This window comes from Schistocerca cancellata, chromosome 5 (genome assembly GCF_023864275.1).
Source record: "Schistocerca cancellata isolate TAMUIC-IGC-003103 chromosome 5, iqSchCanc2.1, whole genome shotgun sequence".
NCBI classification, from domain to species: Eukaryota; Metazoa; Arthropoda; class Insecta; order Orthoptera; family Acrididae; genus Schistocerca; species Schistocerca cancellata.
The window spans coordinates 333556447-333576682 of record NC_064630.1 but is presented as its reverse complement, the minus strand read 5'-3'; the positions used below and the strand labels follow the sequence as shown (position 1 = coordinate 333576682).

At 38.9% G+C, this 20236-nt stretch overlaps 1 protein-coding gene across 1 annotated transcript; it reads left to right on the top strand.

Moving 5' to 3' along the window:
* Positions 1-3275: 3275 nt before the first annotated feature.
* Positions 3276-19847, top strand: LOC126187396 (ATP synthase subunit alpha, mitochondrial). The gene is made up of 12 exons (XM_049928453.1): positions 3276-3432; positions 7510-7632; positions 8184-8297; positions 8388-8584; positions 8684-8827; positions 16315-16463; positions 16571-16740; positions 16841-16990; positions 17278-17442; positions 17702-17846; positions 18226-18343; positions 19360-19847. Exons 1-12 carry the CDS (start codon positions 3367-3369, stop codon positions 19472-19474), a joined length of 1656 nt encoding a protein of 551 aa, XP_049784410.1. The 5' UTR covers positions 3276-3366; the 3' UTR covers positions 19475-19847.
* Positions 19848-20236: the final 389 nt, after the last annotated feature.

The following is a 20236-nucleotide window of genomic DNA, read 5'->3' as shown; positions in this document are numbered from 1 at the left end:
CTGTGTGAAACAGCTTTGGAAAAAGGTGTTTAGTATTTCAGATTTTCGTGTGTCATCCTCTGTTTCAATGCCATCATCATTCCGGAGTGTCTGGATATGCTGTTTCGAGCCACTTACTGATTTAACGTAAGACCAGAACTTCCTAGAATTTTCTGTCAAGTCGGTACATAGAATTTTACTTTCGAATTCACTGAACGCTTCACGCATAGCCCTCCTTAAGCTAACTTTGACATCGTTTAGCTTCTGTTTGTCTGAGAGGTTTTGGCTGCGTTTAAACTTGGAGTGAAGCTCTCGTTGCTTTCGCAGTACTTTCCTAACTTTGTTGTTGAACCACGGTGGGTTTTTCCCGTCCCTCACAGTTTTACTCGGCGCGTACCTGTCTAAAACGCATTTTACGATTGCCTTAAACTTTTTCAATAAACACTCAACATTGTCAGTGTCAGAACAGAAATTTTCGTTTTGATCTGTTAGGTAGTCTGAAATCTGCCTTCTATTACTCTTGCTAAACTGATAAACTTTCCTCCCTTTTTTTATATTCCTATTAACATCCATATTCAGGGATGCTGCAACGGCCTTATGATCACTGATTCCCTGTTCTGCACTTACAGAGTCGAAAAGTTCACGTCTGTTTGTTATCAATAGGTCCAAGATGTTATCTCCACGAGTCAGTTTAATTGATCGAGGTAATTTTCGGATAGTGCACCCAGTATAATGTCACTCGATGCTCTGTCCCTAGCACCCATCCTAAACATCTGAGTGTTCCAGTCTATATCTGGTAAATTGAAATCTCCACCTAAGACTATAACATGTTGAGAAAATTTATGTGAAATGTATTCCAAATTTTCTCTCAGTTGTTTTACCACTAATGCTGCTGAGTCGGGAGGTCGGTAAAAGGAGCCAATTATTAACCTAGCTCGGTTGTTGAGTGTAACCTCCACCCATAATAATTCACAGGAACTATCCACTTCTACTTCTCTACAGGCTAAACTACTACTAACAGCGACAAACACGCCACCACCGGTTGCATGCAATCTATCCTTTCTAAACACCATCTGTGCCTTTGTAAAAATTTCGGCAGAATTTATCTCTGGCTTCGGCTAGCTTTCTGTACCTATAACGATTTCAGCTTCGGTGCTTTCTATCAGTGCTTGAAGTTCCGGTACTTTACCAATGCAGCTTCCACTGTTTACAATTACAATACCGATTGCTGCTTGGTCCCAGCATGTCCTGACTTTGCCTCGCACCCTTTGAGGCTGCTGCCCTTTCTGTACTTGCCCGAGGCCATCTAACCTAAGAAACCGCCCAGTGCACACCACACAACCCCTGCTACCCGCGTAGCCGCTTGCTGCGTGTAGTGGACTCCTGACCTATCCAGCGGAACCCGAAGCCCCAGCACCCTATCGCGTAAGTCGAGGAATCTGCAGCCCACACAGTCACAGAACCGTCTCAGCCTCTGATTCAGACCCTCCACTCGGCTCTGTACCAAAGGTCCGCAGTCAGTCCTGTTGACGATGCTGCAGATGGTGAGCTCTGCTTTCATCCCGCTAGTGAGACTGGCAGTCTTCACCAAATCAGATAGCCGCCGGAAGCCAGAGAGGATTTCCTCCGATCCATAGCGACACACATCATTGGTGCTGACATTAGCGACCACCTGCAGATGGGTGCACCCTGTACCCTTCATGGCATCTGAAAGGACCCTTTCCACAACTGGAATGACTCCCCCCGGTACACACACATAGTGCACATTGGTTTTCTTCCCCTCTCTTGCTGCCATTTCCCTAAGGGACCCCATTATGCACCTTACGTTGGAGCTCCAAACTACCAGTAAGCCCACCCTCTGCAACCGCCCGGATCTTGCAGACTGAGGGGCAAGCAGCCATGTCCGGCCGAAGATCAGTATCAGCCTGAGACAGAGCCTGAAACCGGTTCGTCAGACAAACTGGAGAGGCCTTCCGTTCAGCCCTCCAGAATGTCTTTCGCCCCCTGCCATACCTCGAGATGATCTCCCACTCTACCACAGGCCTTTTGGCAACAGCCTCAAGCAGTGTGACCGAAGCCAACACGGCCTGAAGCTGGGAGCGAAGGGATGCCAACTCATCCTGCATCTGAACACAGCAGTTGCAGTCCCTATCCATGCTAAAAACTGTTGTGCGGCGACGGAAGGAGACTACGCGATTTTACACTATTCAGGTACTAAAACGCGATGCTACAACTCTCAAATACTATAATACGCCCGAAATTTATGAATTAAACAATGCAAGTACCAAAAACACGCAAAGAAATTAAGAATTAAACTATGTAACAAATGAGTGAGCTAGGAGTATACGACTTTCTGCTGGCAGCTGCTTATCCAACGGCGGCAGGGAGCGAAATAACATGTAACCAGTTGCATAAACTAAATTTAATTTCTTTACCAATTTCGGTCAGTTAGTGCCCTTCTGCAGAAGTTTATACCTATCGCATAACTTACATGTGTCCACAATAAGATGCCTACAGCAAAATGCTGAGGTCATGTGGTTCATAGAGTCGGTAAAAAACTAGTATAAACAAACGAAACTACAAGTGCACTTCCTGTTGCTTTTGCACATTTACCCTACACGCTCTCAAGCACGCTTCGGCAAGACCACCTTTGGACTTGGCTTGGGCAAGCACACTAGCGCCAGAGTGCTTGTCAAGGACGCAGTTATGTGTAAGAAAAAATGAAATTAAACGATCGTGTGACGTTGGGCGGGAGGCCCCATCTGGGGAAGTTCGGCAGCCGGGTTGCAAGACTTTTTTCAGGTGGCGCCATATTGGGTGATTTGCGTGTCGGCGATGATGAGGACAACACAACACCTAGTCTGCTAGTGGAGTAAATCTGCAAGTGGGCCGGGAATCGAACCCTGGTCCGCTGCACGGCAGGCAAACACATTACCACTCAGCTAAGCTGGTGGAGACGCCTTAAGTTGCACCACTAAAAACTCGGAGTTCACATATGCAACTACACTATGTCAGTAGCTGTGGCGAAACTTTTGTTGCGTATGTGAAACCGGGTATATCCACAATACAATAGAAAGACCTGTTCTGATTATTCAGTAAATAAAGACAGAAAAATGTTTCGGTAAACATTTTATTTTCTTGGAGCATAAATTAGTATTTTATTGAGACTTGCTTAATAATTTCTACGTATACGGAGAGAAGTTTGGTTGTTTTTTATTGTTTCAAATGAAAAAGGAATACATTTATAGTGAGATTTCGCTACAGTACTTTAGAATCGATACAGTACGTAATTGATCCTCTAGTCGGTCGATTCGTCACGCGCAAAGGCTATAGGGAAAAGTCGTCGGCTGTTCTCCTCCATCTTTCTGCAAGGGCAGAACAGTCGAAATGGCTCTACTCTCCATCCGTTTAGCCGCTGCTGTGGCGAAACATTTGCCTGCGGCTACGCCTCAGGTATTTAAGAACATGAACAGCGGACTTTACGACTATTAAAACTTATTGTTCATGTTTTTTGCTGTTTTCTGATGTTCCTAATTATAAAACGAAATACCGGATTACGTACTAAAAAGTTACTGTGGTTTCTGAAGAAAGAAGGTTGGCTGTTAAATGTACAGTAACTATAGTGAATAATTTGGAAAAAGAGGAACTTGGTTAAATGAAGGATATAGGATTAAATGTCGGTGCTAGTTGGAAGGGCCGGTTGGTGGGCGCAATGGAAGGCTAGTGTGGTTATACTAGCGTAATTGCTGTTAAATTTGTTATCCAAATAGCAGTTCAGAGTTAAGTGTATGAAGAAATGAATTATGCTGTAAATCGGCCAGATTTAACGATATTATGAAGACTATCCGAAACAGTGAATTTCGCAATTTAATGCGAAAGTGTGTGTGTGTGTGTGTGTGTGTGTGTGTGTGTGTGTGTGTGTGTGTGTTTTAGACATTTAATCATATGCAGTTAGCAACAAATGGAACTACGGTTAGTTTACGTTAGGGAGTGTCACTGTATTTATATTTCGAGAAAATGGGGTTTCTTTAGATGTAACTATTTTGGATAGTTTTATCTGAAAAGTAGAGTTAAAGTTAAAGGCAGTACCATGTTTAGACGAGACACGACCTTCCAGGCCATTTTGGGCTCTTAATAGGTGATATTTAGTAGACTGACTGCACTCTTATGCAGTATGAGGTTGGAGCCCGTACAGAATCCAATCTTTGGTTAGTCACAGACAATCTCTACTAAAAGTTCATATTTGTTGCCAGATGACGTTAGAAAAAGCCATCTTTCTTTGGTGTGAACGCGGTTTAAGAAGTTATTGTTAGACAGTATATTCTGTGAGAAGAGCAGTGGTGAAAATTCCATTTTTGTACATACTGATTTAATCAATATTCTTTAGATATTACTTGTCAGAACTTTCTTTCAAAGAACTGTAAACTGGGTCAATCATAGGAATATACTTAGCAACTCACTTGATAACGTGCACAAGACCTTACAAATCATGATTAGAGAAACTTAATTTGCTTTCCATGAAACAAAAAACTGATATAATCAGTGCATTTGCTTGTACTGTTTTCACAATTACCTGACAGCTTAAGTGCTGCCAGAAGAGAAGAGAATAATGTAGGTGAAAGATAAACTTTTGTCAGTGCTGCCAACATTAAGCTTCCACTTGATGCCAGTATTACTGTGCACGTTGCTAGGGGTAAGTGGCAGAGCTGAGGCAAGCAGCTGACACTGCCTTTTCAGTGCCCCTCAGCCCTTGGCAGTCATAATGTGGAGGCCAGACACGCCTCCTGCCAATTCCCAACAGCCACTGCATGAATTGTCAACTTGTGGATCAACAGTATATGGTAGAGGCTAAAATTAAGTTAGAAATGTGCAACAGATTGTAGTGTCACCTGGAATTTGTTGTTGGTACTTACACAAATTTACATGGACTAAGATTTTGATAAACATTTTCATAATCCCTTTACGTGCCACTTGGGCAACAGCCTTGCCGCAGTGGATACACCCGTTCCCGTGATATCACTGAAGTTAAGCTTTGTCGGGTGTGGTCAGCACTTGGATGGGTGACCATCCAGGCCGCCATGTGCTGTTGCCATTTTTTGGGGTGCACTCGGCCTCGTGACGCCAATTTAGGTGCTACTTGACCGAATAGTAGCGGCTTCGGTCAAGAATACCATCATAACGACTGGCAGAGCGGTGTGCGGACCCCACGCCCTTCCTATCCGCCTCTGAGGATGGCACGGTGGTTGGATGGTAGTGGTAGGCCGCTCGTGGCCTGATGGAGTGCTTTAAGTGCCACCTAAAGTGACTTTTGGTAATTGACATTTGTCTCAACATTGGAAGGGATTCATAGGTGCTACTTAGGAGTTGTCAACTCAGCTGGACACATGAGTCTAGCTAGGTCTAATTACATTAAACGTGCAGTTTGTGGGAAAAGTGTTATAGGCTGATTTCTCATTGAAGAAAAACTTGAAATTGGCTCTGTTGATGAATTTGAGGTGTTATTTTGCTAGAGTTGTTTGTGCTAAGTGGGTCTTTGTGCTGGACTGTAAAATTAATAAGGCTGGAGTCTTACATATCTTCTCAAAGTCTAGAAATGTGGATGTTTAAATTACTACTATGATTTCTGTGGAATCATCTTGGCTTAAAAATGTTTTCAAGCCTAAAGTTTTTAACAGGCATGTTTCTTTTCTGAAAGAATATTATGTTAGTTTTGAACACTGTTTATATAGCAGATAGGAATAAGGCTAGTAGTAAAGTCATATGTTGCATAAGGTTTTAGTATTTGAGGTAGTGGAAAAGGTGTGTATGGGAGGGGGGGAGAATCTTCCTAAAAATTGTTGTTTTGATTTTAATTGGAGTTTAGGGCTAGTTTTAGGAACTAATACTATTGGTAACATCTCTCTGTAAGTCTCTTTTCTAGTCTAGTACTTGCTTTACATGCCCTCTGTGCAGAAAATTTTAACATTAAAATAATTAGTCTGTAGAAATGGGGACTTTTCTTTGGTCCCAGTAACTTGTGCTTGAACTGGAAAAGTACTAAAAGCCAATCTTGGAAGATGAGCCTATATTGCTGATGGTCTTTTCTTCAATTGGTACTCTTATGCAATAATACTTACACCATTTACATTTCATTTGTTTCAATAAACACTTAAGTGTATGAAATAGACCTGTTTGATTTATAAATCAAAAGTTTCGTAGTCAGCTCCCCTCACTTTTTCTCCTGCTGTGCCTATTGTCACATTAGTTCAAACTTAGGCAAAGAAAATTTTCAGATACTGTGCACTTGAGAAATGTTATGCATATGCCATTGTATTTGTTTTGGTTGTTAGAATACATGTATGGGGAACATCTGTTGTGGCCATTATAACAGATCAACAGAAAGCTATCCATTCTAAGAAATTCAGTGGTGAAAACAAATTTATAGGTAGGTGCATAAATTGCTATATTTGTTTTTGGGCTTTTCATTGATCGAATTGTGATAAGAAAAATTTTTCAACTTAGTGTACACAGTAATAAGATGTTGGAAAGGGGTGGGGAGGGGATAGAAGATACAAAATTAGCATTCAGAGAAGCATTAAAGTGCACTCCTTTTTTACATCACTAGCATAGTGTTCTGTTGGAAATTTTTAACTTTGTGACTTCATGAAGCTCCCCCTGCCACTGCCTAAAAGCTCCACCAGATGAAACTACTTATCCTTCTATTCACTGACAGCTCATCTTGTTTCTGCAGAGCTGTTTAAAAGGTATTTTGCTTCCAGTATGATTCTTTTGCTTCAATGTGAATATCACAGTGAAGTGGAAATAGAATTATTTGTACATTCAGAGATTTAAACTACTCTTGGTGTAAAATAAAATTCTGTGTAAGCACAAGTGTTACTGGCTGTCTTTGAATACTGACTAATTCTGCTTAGTAGCACAAAGTTTGGTTGTAAAATTAAATGCAGGACAGGTTGGTACCTCTCAGAACCCTGATTAAATCTAAGAATAAAAACGGTCTTTCTAATGTTATCAGGCAATTGTAAATAGCAAATATTTCACACAAAACTTAGAAATTTTACTTTCAGTAACACAGTGAAGATAATACACCTAGTTGTCAGATAACTCTACATGATCTGACATGAGTTCCTGTATGCATGTAGCTGACACTCTTGTATAGAGGAAAAATATGGTCCTAATGAAACTCAAAATTTCTCTCTTTGAGATTCAATCTCAGTAATCTCCTGCTTGACCACAATGTCAGCACAAATTACTTCATTTGTGCCATTTTGAAAACAGCCAGGAAATGTTCAGATTGCTTATGGGGGAAACACTAACTGCCCTCTGAACATGGTGAGGGATGAAAGTGTAATCTTCGTGTCTTTGGGAACATGGCTTCATTTTTAGTATATGCTGTTGTTCAAATGCAGTTTACACACAGTGCTCAGGTACGGTGAAATTTGCTTTCTCTAACAACAAATGTAATACAAATGACTTTCGTCATGTTTTATTTGCTCTTTATAACAAACTTTAAATTAGTGTAATCTGTTTCAGATAAGTGGTTTAACATGGCCTGCAGCACAGATAACAAACCGCAACATCCATGTTTCATGCAGTCAGCGTGCTGCGGAAATATCCTCAATTTTGGAGGAGAGGATACTTGGTGCTGCTCCGAAGGTGAGTGCAGCATTTAGTGGCTGTTAGTATAATGGAGTGAATAGTGTTGAAAAACTGATTTAAACAGTATTTTATCACTGTTGGCACTGTATTTTATGAATTAGTGGATACTCTGTCACGAATGCTGGAGAAGCTACTTGAAAGTCATTTTAATAGTTGCTGGTTTAAACAGAAACTAAATTTAGAAATTGTTTGGTCATGAAAGTTCACAGTACTGGATGCAGTCTTATAGTTATACCGACACATTCACAGTAAACTAACGTACTGCCATCTAATAAGTAGTTGCTTTGTATTGTGCAGGTAGTTGTTACTTGTAATTGACTTGCTACAATACTAACTACTGCACAGTTGTAGCCATCGTGTGCAAACTCGAAAGCATTAGCACGTGGGATTATAGTCGCTTGAGGCAGCAAAATCTGCCATGTAGAATGTAGCTGTAATGACAGGGCAGCTACGTAGGAATGTAAAGATTGAATGTACCAGTTAGTTCCACAAGAACCTTTTCTTATTAAAATTGAAGCTTATTTACCCACAAAACTTTTTTGTTCTAGGCTGATTTAGAAGAAACGGGGAGAGTCTTGAGTATTGGAGATGGTATTGCTCGAGTCTATGGTCTGAAAAATATACAGGCTGACGAGATGGTGGAATTCTCTTCGGGTTTGAAGGTCAGGTTAAAAAAATATTCGTGTTATATAAATACAGTACTTTGTCATTTATGGCTTACTGATTTGAAATCCATTTTTTCTTTTTTGCAGGGTATGGCCCTGAACTTGGAACCAGACAATGTTGGTGTTGTAGTATTTGGTAATGACAGGCTTATAAAGGAAGGAGACATTGTTAAACGAACGGGTGCCATTGTAGATGTACCTGTTGGAGAGGAACTATTAGGACGTGTTGTGGATGCTTTGGGAAATCCCATTGATGGCAAAGGGCCATTGAAGGCCTCAAAGAGGTCACTCTTGTTTCATTGTTATTAGTCTTATTAGATGCAAATTAGAATTACTTTATTAAAACTGAAATGTTTGCTCAAATGTTGCCTTTTTCTTAACAGGTTGAGAGTTGGAATCAAGGCTCCAGGAATCATTCCTCGTATCTCTGTGAGGGAACCTATGCAGACAGGAATTAAAGCTGTAGATTCTCTGGTGCCTATTGGGAGGGGTCAGCGAGAACTGATTATTGGAGACAGGCAGACTGGGTAGGTAATTGTAAGATAACTACTTCTGAGAATTCAGAAGAGGTAAAAGTATAAACTGATATAGCTATCTTTGGAATTAGATGCAATTTTGTTGATTGTGATCATTATTTAAAGCCAGAAACACGCTGTTCTTTTGGTTGCTTGAATCACATATAAGTGCTCACTGTGCTTGTTGTGATGGAAGACCACTGGTGTTCAGGTTTCTCACAAGAAAGTACTTCCATTGGCAATCTCTGCAGATGCCAGAAACTTCGAATGTATCAGAAACAATACCAGGGTGTATATTTTGACTGGTAAGAACTGATACTCTGACAAAGAATTTTACTGTATCCCACCACTGTAGAACAATACTGTGGCCATAAAATATAAATGAGGAAAAAAAATCAAAACTAAACTTAAGTTGCAAAGAAAATGTGCAATTTACAATGAAACACAGTGCACTCACAAGTGTCTGCCAACAGTGAAACATGTCTAAGGCTTTAGGACGAACACTGTAATCCTTCATAACAAGCTGCTTCCAAAGACTGATGCCACAACTGTTCAAATCTGGTTCGTTTGAAGAGTTGCTAGTGGGCTCTTCTGCATGCGCTGTTTTCACATTTGAGCAGTACCTTCTACCTGTTCTGGCTACTTGTAGTGTGACTGTTAGGAGTATTAGCTGCATCAACAGTGGCAACAAGCAGACAGATGCTACCTGGAAAAGTTTTATAATGTGCTGACTGTGATTGGCACGTGTGCAGAGCAGTCTGAGGTGTAGTGGGGAGGGGAATAGTCTCCACTTTTAGCGATTTTGTTGTTTACTCTTTATTTACAGCTCTCTCATTAAATGAAAACAATAATTGTGGCCAGGAGCTATCAAATGAATTTAAAAATACACAATTACGAAAGGCTAAAATATGTTATTAGTTTCAGTTTTCTGATTTTGTTATTTCTGCATTCATTGCCTTGCAGAGTAATGAAGTTATTTTTGTCGATCTGCTAAAGGAATTTGCCTTTTATAGTATTTTTTGCAGAGGCAGTAAATTTATTCGAAACAGTTTCATTCCATACCATTGGCTAGCTTCAACTGTTTCCTGAATTTCATATGCATGTTTTAATCTTCTGGCATGTATGGCATTATGGCATAATAAAGAACCAAATATGCGATATACAGTACCGTACTTGCAAGAAAATTTGCATCCCGAAAAGCTTAATATTAGGTTGGAGCCTACATCTTTATAAATTTGGACACAATGTTCACTTTAAGCCAAATTATACATTATAGTATTTGCGAAATTCAGATGTTCTCGGAGCATTGTCTGATGTCCTGTTTCGTTTATGGTGTAATGTAAGATCTTTTAATGCGATTCAAGATCTGTAAATGCTATATACGTAAAAATATACAGGTTTCCTGTCATTGTAGTTGTGCATGGGCAGTAACACCCATTTTCTGGTGGTGTCTGATAATTGCTGAAACAAATTATACAAAGTTGTGGGAAGCTATTGAAAAGTGTTAATTTCCAAGTAAATTCAATTTTATGCGAGGTGAACTATGTTAAGTACAAGAATGTCCTTCGAATTTCTTTAAATAAGTGTTTGAACCTTGTTCAAAGCTTAATGTTTTGAAGACCTAACATTTGTCATTGCTTAAAATTTTACTGGCACATATGTGTGATGTATCTTAAAGTGTAACACATGCAAACAACACAGATATTATAGATGAAAGCTTAGCTTTTCTTGTAGCTACACTATGTACATTAATTTAAAACATTAATTATCCTATTTGTGTTCATGCATCTTAAGTGATGTTGCTATTTGGCTGACTACATCACGTACTGTATGCTCTGAAGATCTGTTGTCATCAGCTGGCGAGATCATGTGACACAAGTTATGACTGGCTTACATAATCATAATCTTGATTTCACTAACATGCTGTGATTGGTGGAACTCGAATATATGCTTTTGTAATATGAAAATAGGTGGTTGTCAGTTTACTATGCTGCTGTATAAAATGTAAACCATTCAAAGGATTGATAAGTTTTATAGTTCCAAGGGAAAGTTTACTGTCGTATACACAGGCAAAATTTGTTTTCACCCAGGAGAAAGTGTACTCTTAACTGGGAAATGTGGGGAAAATGTGGAGATTTTTCAATACCCATCCCCATTTTACAAGGGCAGAAGGGCTGGCTAATGCTATCATTCAGGGGATGAAATTACTGGTACTGCCAATAAAAAAAATTAATAGCTTTCAAAATGTGATTATTCTTTCTCAAGGAGGATACAAGGGTTACTTGGGTAATATAGGAAAGAGGGTCGGGGAATTCCCTCTAAACCTCATTGAGTCTGTTTTCACTTCAGATGACAAAAGGGGCAGAGTGATAAGTGAAGATTTGTTAAAGATAAGATAAAGTATAATGACCAATTCAGGTAGGAAATAAGAATGAGAGAAAGAATGGGAATTGGTGGTGGTGGTTGTTGTTGTTGTTGTTGTTGTTGTGGTCTTCAGTCCAAAGATTGGTTTGATGCAACTCCCCATGCTACTCTATCCTGTGCAAGCTCCATCTCCCAGTACCTACTGCAACCTACATCCTTCTGAATCTGTTTAGTGTATTCATCTCTTGGTCTCCCTCTAAGATTTTTACCATCTGCGCTGCCCTCCAATACTAAATTGTGACTCCTTGATGCCTCAGAATACGTTCTACCAATAGATCCCTTCAAGTTGTGCCACAAATTTCTCTTCTTCCCAATTCTATTCAGTACCTCTTCATTAGTTATGTGATCTACTCATTTAATCTTCAGCATCTTTCTGTAGCACCACATTTAGAAAGCTTCTGTTCTTTTTGTCTAAACTATTTATTGTCCACGTTTCAGCTACACTCCATACAAATACTTTCAGAAACGACTTCCTGACACTTAAATCTATACTCGATGTTAACACATTTCTCTTCTTCAGAAACACTTTCCTTGCTATTGCCAGTCTGTTTTATAACTTCTCTACTTCAACCATCAGTTATTTTGCTCCCCAAATAGTAAAACTCCTTTACTGCTTTGTCTCATTTCCTAATCTAATTCCCTCAGCATCACCCGACTTAATTTGACTACATTCCATTATCCTAGTTTTGCTTTTGTTGATGTTCATCTTACATCCTCCTTTCAAGACACTGTCTGTTCTGTTCAATTGCTCTTCCAGGTTCTTTGCTGTCTGTGACAGAATAACAATGTCATCGGCAAACCTGGCAGTTTTAATTTCTTCTCCATGGATTTTAATTCACTCTGAATTTTTTTGTTTTCTTAACTGCTTACTCAATATAGATTGAATAACATTGGGGAGAGGCTACAGCCCTGTCTCACTCCCTTCCCAACCACTACTTCCCTTTCATGCCCCCTCAACTCTAACTGCCATCTGGTTTCTGTACAAATTGTAAATGGCCTTTCGCTCCCTGTATTTTACCCCTGCCGCCTTCAGAATTTGAGAGTATTCCAGCCACCATTGTCAAAGGCTTTCTCAAAGTCTACAAATGCTAGAAACATCGGTTTGCCTTTCCTTAATTTAAGTCATAGGGTCAGTATTGCCTCGCGTGTTCCAACATTTCTACGGAATCCAAACTGATCTTCCCCGAGATTGGCTTCTATCAGTTTTTCCATTTGTCTGTAAAGAATTAGTGGTAGTATTTTGCAGCTGTGGCTTATTAAACTGATAGTGTGGTAATTTTCACATCTGTCAACACCTGCTTTCTTTGGGATTTGAATTATTGTATTGTTCTTGAAGTCTGAGGGTATTTCACCTGTCTCATACATCTTGCTCTCAGCAATTGGTAAAAGACAAAATAAAAATAAATAAAAGCTAAGATTTCTAGAAATGTAGCCTCCTTAGGTCTTCACTGGACAGCATTTTACTTGTAATTTTGACAAGTTTCCTGTGTTGGATTTTCAGTACCAGGTACTCACTATTTTTCTTATTCATGATGCCAGTGTGTAGATTTTGTTAACTGTATAAAGACTTTTAGACTGGTAATTGTGAAGAGAAGTTGAAATTAAATTTCATTTTCTACCAAAGGGCAACAGCTGAGCCAGGGCAGGGAGAAATCTATGCAGTGTTCACAACAGATGGTATGACATAATTGCTGTCACAGTTGGCCCAGGTTCTGATGGGGTGGGATAGTCCTGTGACAGCACTGGAGTAGGAAGTGCTGTGCAAGTGAATTGGGCAAGTCTGCACCTAAGTCTTCTTCTGAGATACGATCCCTGTGGCAAGAGATCAGGAGTGGAATAGGGATGGCCTAGGATGTGATGTTGTGTAGGTTGGGTGGGTGATGGAACACTGAATTAGGATGAATGGGAAGGGTCTTCAGTAGGATGTACTTCATTTCAGGGCATGATGATAGATATAACCCTTTTGAAAGATGGGTTTCAGTTGCTTCAGTCAAGGGATATTGAGTGATGGAGTGGTCCTTTGTAGCTGGTAGTCGAAGACCTTTGAGACATTCAGTGTATTGTGCAAGAGTGTTCTTGTCACTTTAGATACATTGTCCATGAGAGAGACTTTGTTATGGAATCTGTCAAAATGCAGGTATTGTTAATTGGTTAGTATTTGGTCAATCCAGATCATGTGTATCACAGTGAAATTGAACCAGATTAGGGGTTTTGAGTCATCGAAGGCTAGGAAGGTTTCTTTTAGAAGGCCCTTTTTTGTGTGTGCCTTAAAGCTCAATGCTTCTGCTTTTGAGTGCTTGTCTCCTTCACTCCTGAAGGATTTAAATTTTGGGGAGTGGCAGGAACAGCTGTCAGCTAGTTAACATTTAGAAATGTCTACTGAACTCCAACTTGCAGACATGAACATTTGAGTTTCATTTGAGCAATTGGCAGTGTGTGCCAGAAAACAGTTGCTGCTGTACATGTGCAGCTACTGTGATGTAGGAAGCATGTGCTTGGTGTTTGATCTGCTGACATGATTTGTCACATTTGTACTTGGAATTTTGTGCGTTGGGTTTCATGTGACCATGTGCAGCAATTGCGTTTGTTAGAGGGCAACGGAGTTACGGTATTTCTGGTAATTGTTTCATCAGTAACAGATAAGGAATGCAAAATAAGGCTCCAGTTCCTGGCATAATATTCATTTCTAAAGTAGACTGCAACTCAAGGTACCCTAATGTTTTGCTATATTGTGATAACATAATTCCTTATACACACCCTGCAATACTGTTATGTAGCATTTCCAATCAAGTTTAAAACTACACAGCACTGCAAAAAGTTGATAAGAATTAATATAAATTTTCTGCAAAAATAAAAAAAAGTTGCTTGTATAAACCAGAACTAAGGAAGTAAGTTACTTCGTGATTTCAGACTGTATGACAAATTTACTAGGTTATCTGTGAAACCAAGAAACTGTACAATGAGTTCATATTCTACTCCAGGAATAAAGACATGTGGGGAGTTAAAATGATAAAACATGAGTGGCCAGTCTTATTTGTCAAAGAATGACATTCTATAAATTTAAGATGCAAGCAACACAAATTAAAAAAATGTCAAATGTTGAGGGGGGGGGGGGGGGAGGGGACCAGAAAAGTGTTCTGTGATTGATACTACTGATCAAATTTGTGTACTTGTTCCTCTACAAATGAACCTTTATTTATGTTTTATGTTTATTGTTAGATCTGAACATTGTCATAAAAGAAACAGGACATTAGATAATACTCAAAAAGCATGGGAAGTTGGTAAACCATACTGAAACGTGTAGTTCAGCTTAAAGTAGAAATTTGTATGTCCAGATTCATGCTGAAGTACCTGGTATTAAGCTTTTCAGTGTGATTTTTGAGAATGCCAATTTTGTTGGATTAGCTGTACTGAATTCTAATGTTGGGTTCTTTATTATGGCATTATTCCACATGTGCCACAAAATGAAAATATGCATGTAAAATAGAGCAAACGGTTGAAACTAGTAAAGAATGGGAAATGAAACAATAAATTGACTCCCTGTGGAAGAAGATTAATAAAAGCCAAATGTCTTCAGTAGACTGACAGAACTTCAATGTTCTGCAAGACTATTGCTTGATTGAATGCTAATAATATTGAAAGAAAATAAAATCCCAAAAGTGCTGGCAGGTCGATACACACAAACATACACAAGAAATTCTAGCTTTTGCAACCAATGGCTGCTTCGTCAGGAAAGAGGGAAAGACGAAAGGATTTGCCAGCATCATATTTAAAGTACCAGGGAAGCAGGTTGCTAGCCTTACTTGCCCTGAGTCCCATTGGGTTTTACCCCTAACGGTTAAGAGCTAGATCAGAAATGTAAGGATTATGGTATGAAGATTAGCATCTCCAAAACGAAAGTAATGTCAGTGGGAAAGAAATATAAACGGATTGAGTGCCAAATAGGAGGAACAAAGTTAGAACAGGTGGACAGTTTCAAGTACTTAGGATGCATATTCTCACAGGATGGTAACATAGTGAAAGCACTGGAAGTGAGGTGTAGCAAAGCTAATGCAGTGAGTGATCAGCTACGATCTACTCTCTTCTGCAAGAAGGAAGTCAGTACCAAGACTAAGTTATCTGTGCACCGTTCAATCTTTCGACAAACTTTGTTGTATGGGAGCGAAAGCTGGGTGGATTCAGGTTACCTTATCAACAAGGTTGAGGTTACGGATATGAAAGTAGCTAGGATGATTGCTGGTACTAGTAGATGGGAACAATGGCAGGAGGGTGTCCACAATGAGGAAATCAAAGGAAAACTGGGAATGAACTCTATAGATGTAGCAGTCAGGGCGAACAGGCTTAGATGGTGGGGTCATGTTACACGCATGGGAGAAGCAAGGTTACCCAAGAGACTCGTGTTCAGTAGTAGAGGGTAGGAGGAGTTGGGGCAGACCAAGGAGCAGGTACCTGGATTCAGTTAAGAATGATTTGAAGTAATAGGTTTAACATCAGAAGAGGCACCAATTTAGCACTGAATAGGGGATCATGGAGGAATTTTATAAGGGGCTGTGCTCCACACTGAATGCTGAAAGGCATAATCAGTCTTAGATGATGATGATGATGATGATGATGATGATGATGATGATGATGATGATGATGATGATGATGAAAGTGTCCAATGAACTGTAGAATTTGGAAGTCAGTTCAGACATCTGTACAGTTGTCATTTATGCCCATTTTGTTAAATTTGTACAGTGTTAAATTAACTAAAATTATTAGATTTACATATTTTCTGTAATGCAACAATTTTGGAGACTTTAATTTGAACATTTTTAATAAAAGCCTTTGGTTTTCTAAAGTAACTGCAAATTTCAGATGATTTTCTTATGCCTTTATTTATATTCCTGATCTGCTATGTCTAAAAGTTTGTACTTATGTACCATATCTTTGGTTGATGAATACTTTGCCTGCAACTTGATGCTAAAGAGATTTTGTGGTCTTCTCTGGGGAAGATGTGCATAGCTTATTTAACTTCTTTGAAACTGCATTTTTTTGATTAAAAGGAAATACATTAAATTGGAATTCTGTTACAGCAAAACAGCCTTGGCTATTGACACAATTATAAACCAGAAACGATTCAATGACGGCGAAGATGAGAAAAAGAAATTGTACTGTATTTATGTGGCTATTGGTCAGAAAAGATCAACTGTCGCTCAGATTGTGAAGAGGCTGACAGATTCAGGTACTGCAGCATTACCTGGACATATTTGGTATTTATATTTGAGTGATTGTATTGTAATGTAGAGCTTTTGTGGACGATGTTAATAAGTCTTACTTTATTTATCACAGGTGCTATTGGTTATTCAGTCATTGTATCTGCTACTGCATCTGATGCTGCACCTCTGCAGTATTTGGCACCCTATTCAGGATGTGCTATGGGAGAATTCTTCCGTGACAATGGAAAGCATGCATTGATCATCTATGATGATCTGTCAAAGCAGGCTGTAGCCTACAGACAGGTAATACTTACCACAGAGTTGTCATTTATTATACCGTATGTTTACTTTGAATGTATACAATCATACAAAAGGGAAATTTGAAATAATGCTCTTACTTCAGATGTCTTTGCTGCTGCGGCGACCACCTGGCCGTGAAGCCTATCCTGGTGATGTGTTCTACCTACATTCGAGGTTATTGGAGAGAGCTGCCAAAATGAATGATGCGCATGGTGGAGGCTCACTTACTGCTTTGCCTGTCATTGAGACACAGGTAATACAGACTATTCTAAGACTCCAAGCAATGCCAATTGAGTGTCTTTTTGGGTGACAGCTGTTTTGCTGTGAATGCTATTTAAAGATACAAAAATGTTAACATTTTTAAGTTAAAAGCTTTTGTAAAAGCTTGGAGTTAGCTGTTTGCTGTGATCTGCCACTTCATAAACATAACACTTTGAAAAAAATCTAATAATAATAATAATCTTATCTGTTTACTTAAATTGAGAGCTTATTAATTATACAGTAATATACAATGTTCTGCTAACTGTTGAATTGTTTCAGGCAGGAGACGTGTCTGCATACATTCCAACAAATGTGATTTCCATAACAGATGGTCAGATATTCTTGGAAACTGAGTTGTTTTACAAGGGTATCCGGCCAGCAATCAATGTAGGGTTGTCTGTGTCTCGTGTAGGCTCAGCTGCTCAGACAAGAGCAATGAAACAGGCAAGTATTTGTCAGCAGAAATTTATCTTGATGTACCAGTGAATGTGGCAAACTGATACCTAGGAGTTATTAAGATGTTGAAATTTTCATTAAACGAAATGCTTTTCTGAATTGCTGATTAGATGTTGATATGGAGCAGATATGGTTTGTAAAACCTTCACATGACCTGTATTGTATTTTAAAACAGGTTTTGGCTTGACTGCTGTCAGTTTGGGTGAAGGTATGAAAATTGAGTGTACAGGTTAGTATTCTATTACAGGTTGCTGGTTCCATGAAGCTGGAATTGGCTCAGTACCGAGAGGTCGCAGCTTTTGCCCAGTTCGGTTCAGATCTGGATGCTGCAACTCAGCAACTGCTGAACAGGGGTGTGAGGTTAACGGAGCTTCTGAAACAGGGACAATATGGTATGTATGGCAGTGTGTGTTGTCATCTGGGAATGTCTGACTAGCTTATTGTAGTGATGTGGGAAGAGAATGTTGGACAATATGGAAACTAAATGCCTCAATTTTTCTTTACTGTCTTAATACAGAACAGGATCCTCTAATGAAAATCTTATGTCTGGTTCTGATTGTTTCCTGAAATTGAGTTGTGCATGGGTAAAATTAACTATTAGTTGATAGCCTGAGTATTTTCCCCAACAGTGGTGACATTATTTACATGTGGTACTGATTTAACGTCTAATGATGCAAGGGACAAATGCCATATGAAGTAAAATAGGTACATAATTTATAAAAGTGTTGTTAGTGTACTGTATCTGTTATCGAGTTCGTTGTTCTATTGCAGTTCCAATGGCAATTGAGGAACAAGTTGCAGTTATTTACTGTGGAGTGAGAGGTCACCTTGACAAACTGGACCCCTCAAAAATCACTGCCTTTGAAAAAGAGTTCTTGCAACACATAAAGTAAGTATTGTTTCACTCTATGGAAAATTCAGCATGGAATAATGACAATATGTGGTCATCTGAGGTAGAGATCTTGAAACTGTTTGAAAATAAATGAAGTGAAATTGGCCTGACAGTGCCAAAAATGTGACCTTTCCAATGTCACTTTACTTCTTTGGGAAATGTCAAAGTTGTTGCTTTGAGGATGCAGCTGGTCATTTATGTGGATGAGTGACGAGAGAGAGGGGGGGTAGCTTTTATTGTGTTCGGCCTCTCGAGGGGCAGAAGTTGTCTGTAATGCCTTTCTGCATCAAACCATTATTGTGGCTCATGCTAGTACTCACCACATAAAAAATTACTCAGTGCTGTGTCCAATAAAGGGTCATTCTGTGGTTATGGATGTAACATTTATGCAATTTACATTGAAGTATTAACATGAAAATTAAAAAAAAAACTGGCGTGACTATTATATACAGTAAAATTTTAAAGATGCATATTGTGCTGATTTGCCACCAAACAAAAGAACAGTAAGTGTTAGATGTAACAAAACCTTTACTTTTCATAGAATAACCATAAAGCAAATAGCACCTAAGTATCTTCCAGTGGTTTTCCTGTTCCCATGCAGACCATCAAAGTGTAATATACTTTAATTGCTTCTGCAGTTGAAAATGATGGAAAAGTATAAACATTACTGCAGCATGTAATGTATGGCAAATAATTAAAATCTCAACTTGAGCCAATTTTTAATGTAAAGTGAGTATAGCCAGTGTAGAATGAATTGACAATTTTTCTGTAGGACATTTCTTGTTGTATTAGCAACTTTTGTTTAGATCTCTTCTGCTAATTTGCACAAAGCATGAATTATGGAGGGCTAAGAATTAGGCAACAACTTCTAGGTCTGATGCTGTGTAAAAATGTTGCTCAAAGTGAGTTCAGCGTGTGGGCTTCTAGTGTCCATTCACTTAAATTATTTCATAAAGCCCATAAGAATTCTTGTTTGATATTTAATAAGTGATGTTAAATAATTTCTTTTCCAGGGCAACGGAATCTGCACTGTTGGCCAACATTGCAAAGGAAGGAAAGATCACTGATGAGATTGATGTAAAACTGAAGAAAATTGTGACAGATTTTGTTGCAAACTTTCAGGGTTGAAACCCTGTAAGACTGTAGGCAAAAACATTATTTAAAAATCTTGTGCAGCATTTAGGTGTGAGCAACTGTGAGAAAGTGCCAGCTTTATATGTTTAAACTGATTTTTTTCAGTTGGAGTATTGTGTACCTGTGGAATTAGAATACTGCCACTGTAAAGTAATTGTTTCATTGTTAATAAAATTTACTTCCCCTAAAGAGCTTAAATTTAGTGATAACACAATGAACTTTTGGGAGAGAAGATACAGGTGACACTTCTAGTAGTCTTCAGCAAAATACTGTCATTACACTGGTCAAACTCTGTTTTTAATAACTTGTATATAGTAGTCCTACACATTCACAGAGAATAAATGGTCTGGAAAACTGTTTAAATTTAGTCTGTGTTTAGTATAACCTGTGACATGTATAATCACAAATTTTGATAAATTAAACAATGGAAAATAGAGGATGGAATAATTACAATATTAGGAGCTCAAATGCAGTTCTTGCACATCTGACCAGTCTAGATGCTGAGGGGTGTGGGAGGGGGGGGGGGGGGGGAAGAGATTGTCTGTTTCTGATATAGGCCTTGTTAGCTATGTAAATTGTATCATGTAGATGATTCATTTAAGCCATCTGACTAGTGTAATGTGCCAACAAGGTTTTTGTTGATTACTAGTACAGTCAGTTAATATATAAGGTGCTGCTTTGTGATAGATAGTGTCAAAACAATAAAACTTCAGTGTATTCCTTGGGAAGCTTCACACTTGATGTAAAAGTGCTTCT

What these genes read in the sequence shown, in the direction of transcription:
- LOC126187396 (XM_049928453.1), top strand. Translation starts at nt 3,367, where the DNA reads ATGGCTCTACTCTCCATCCGTTTAGCCGCTGCTGTGGCGAAACATTTG. An exon ending in AGACAAGAGCAATGAAACAG is followed by an intron (nt 17,443 to 17,701) that starts GCAAGTATTTGT and finishes ATTCTATTACAG; the next exon opens with GTTGCTGGTTCCATGAAGCT. An exon ending in GAGTTCTTGCAACACATAAA is followed by an intron (nt 18,344 to 19,359) that starts GTAAGTATTGTT and finishes TTTCTTTTCCAG; the next exon opens with GGCAACGGAATCTGCACTGT.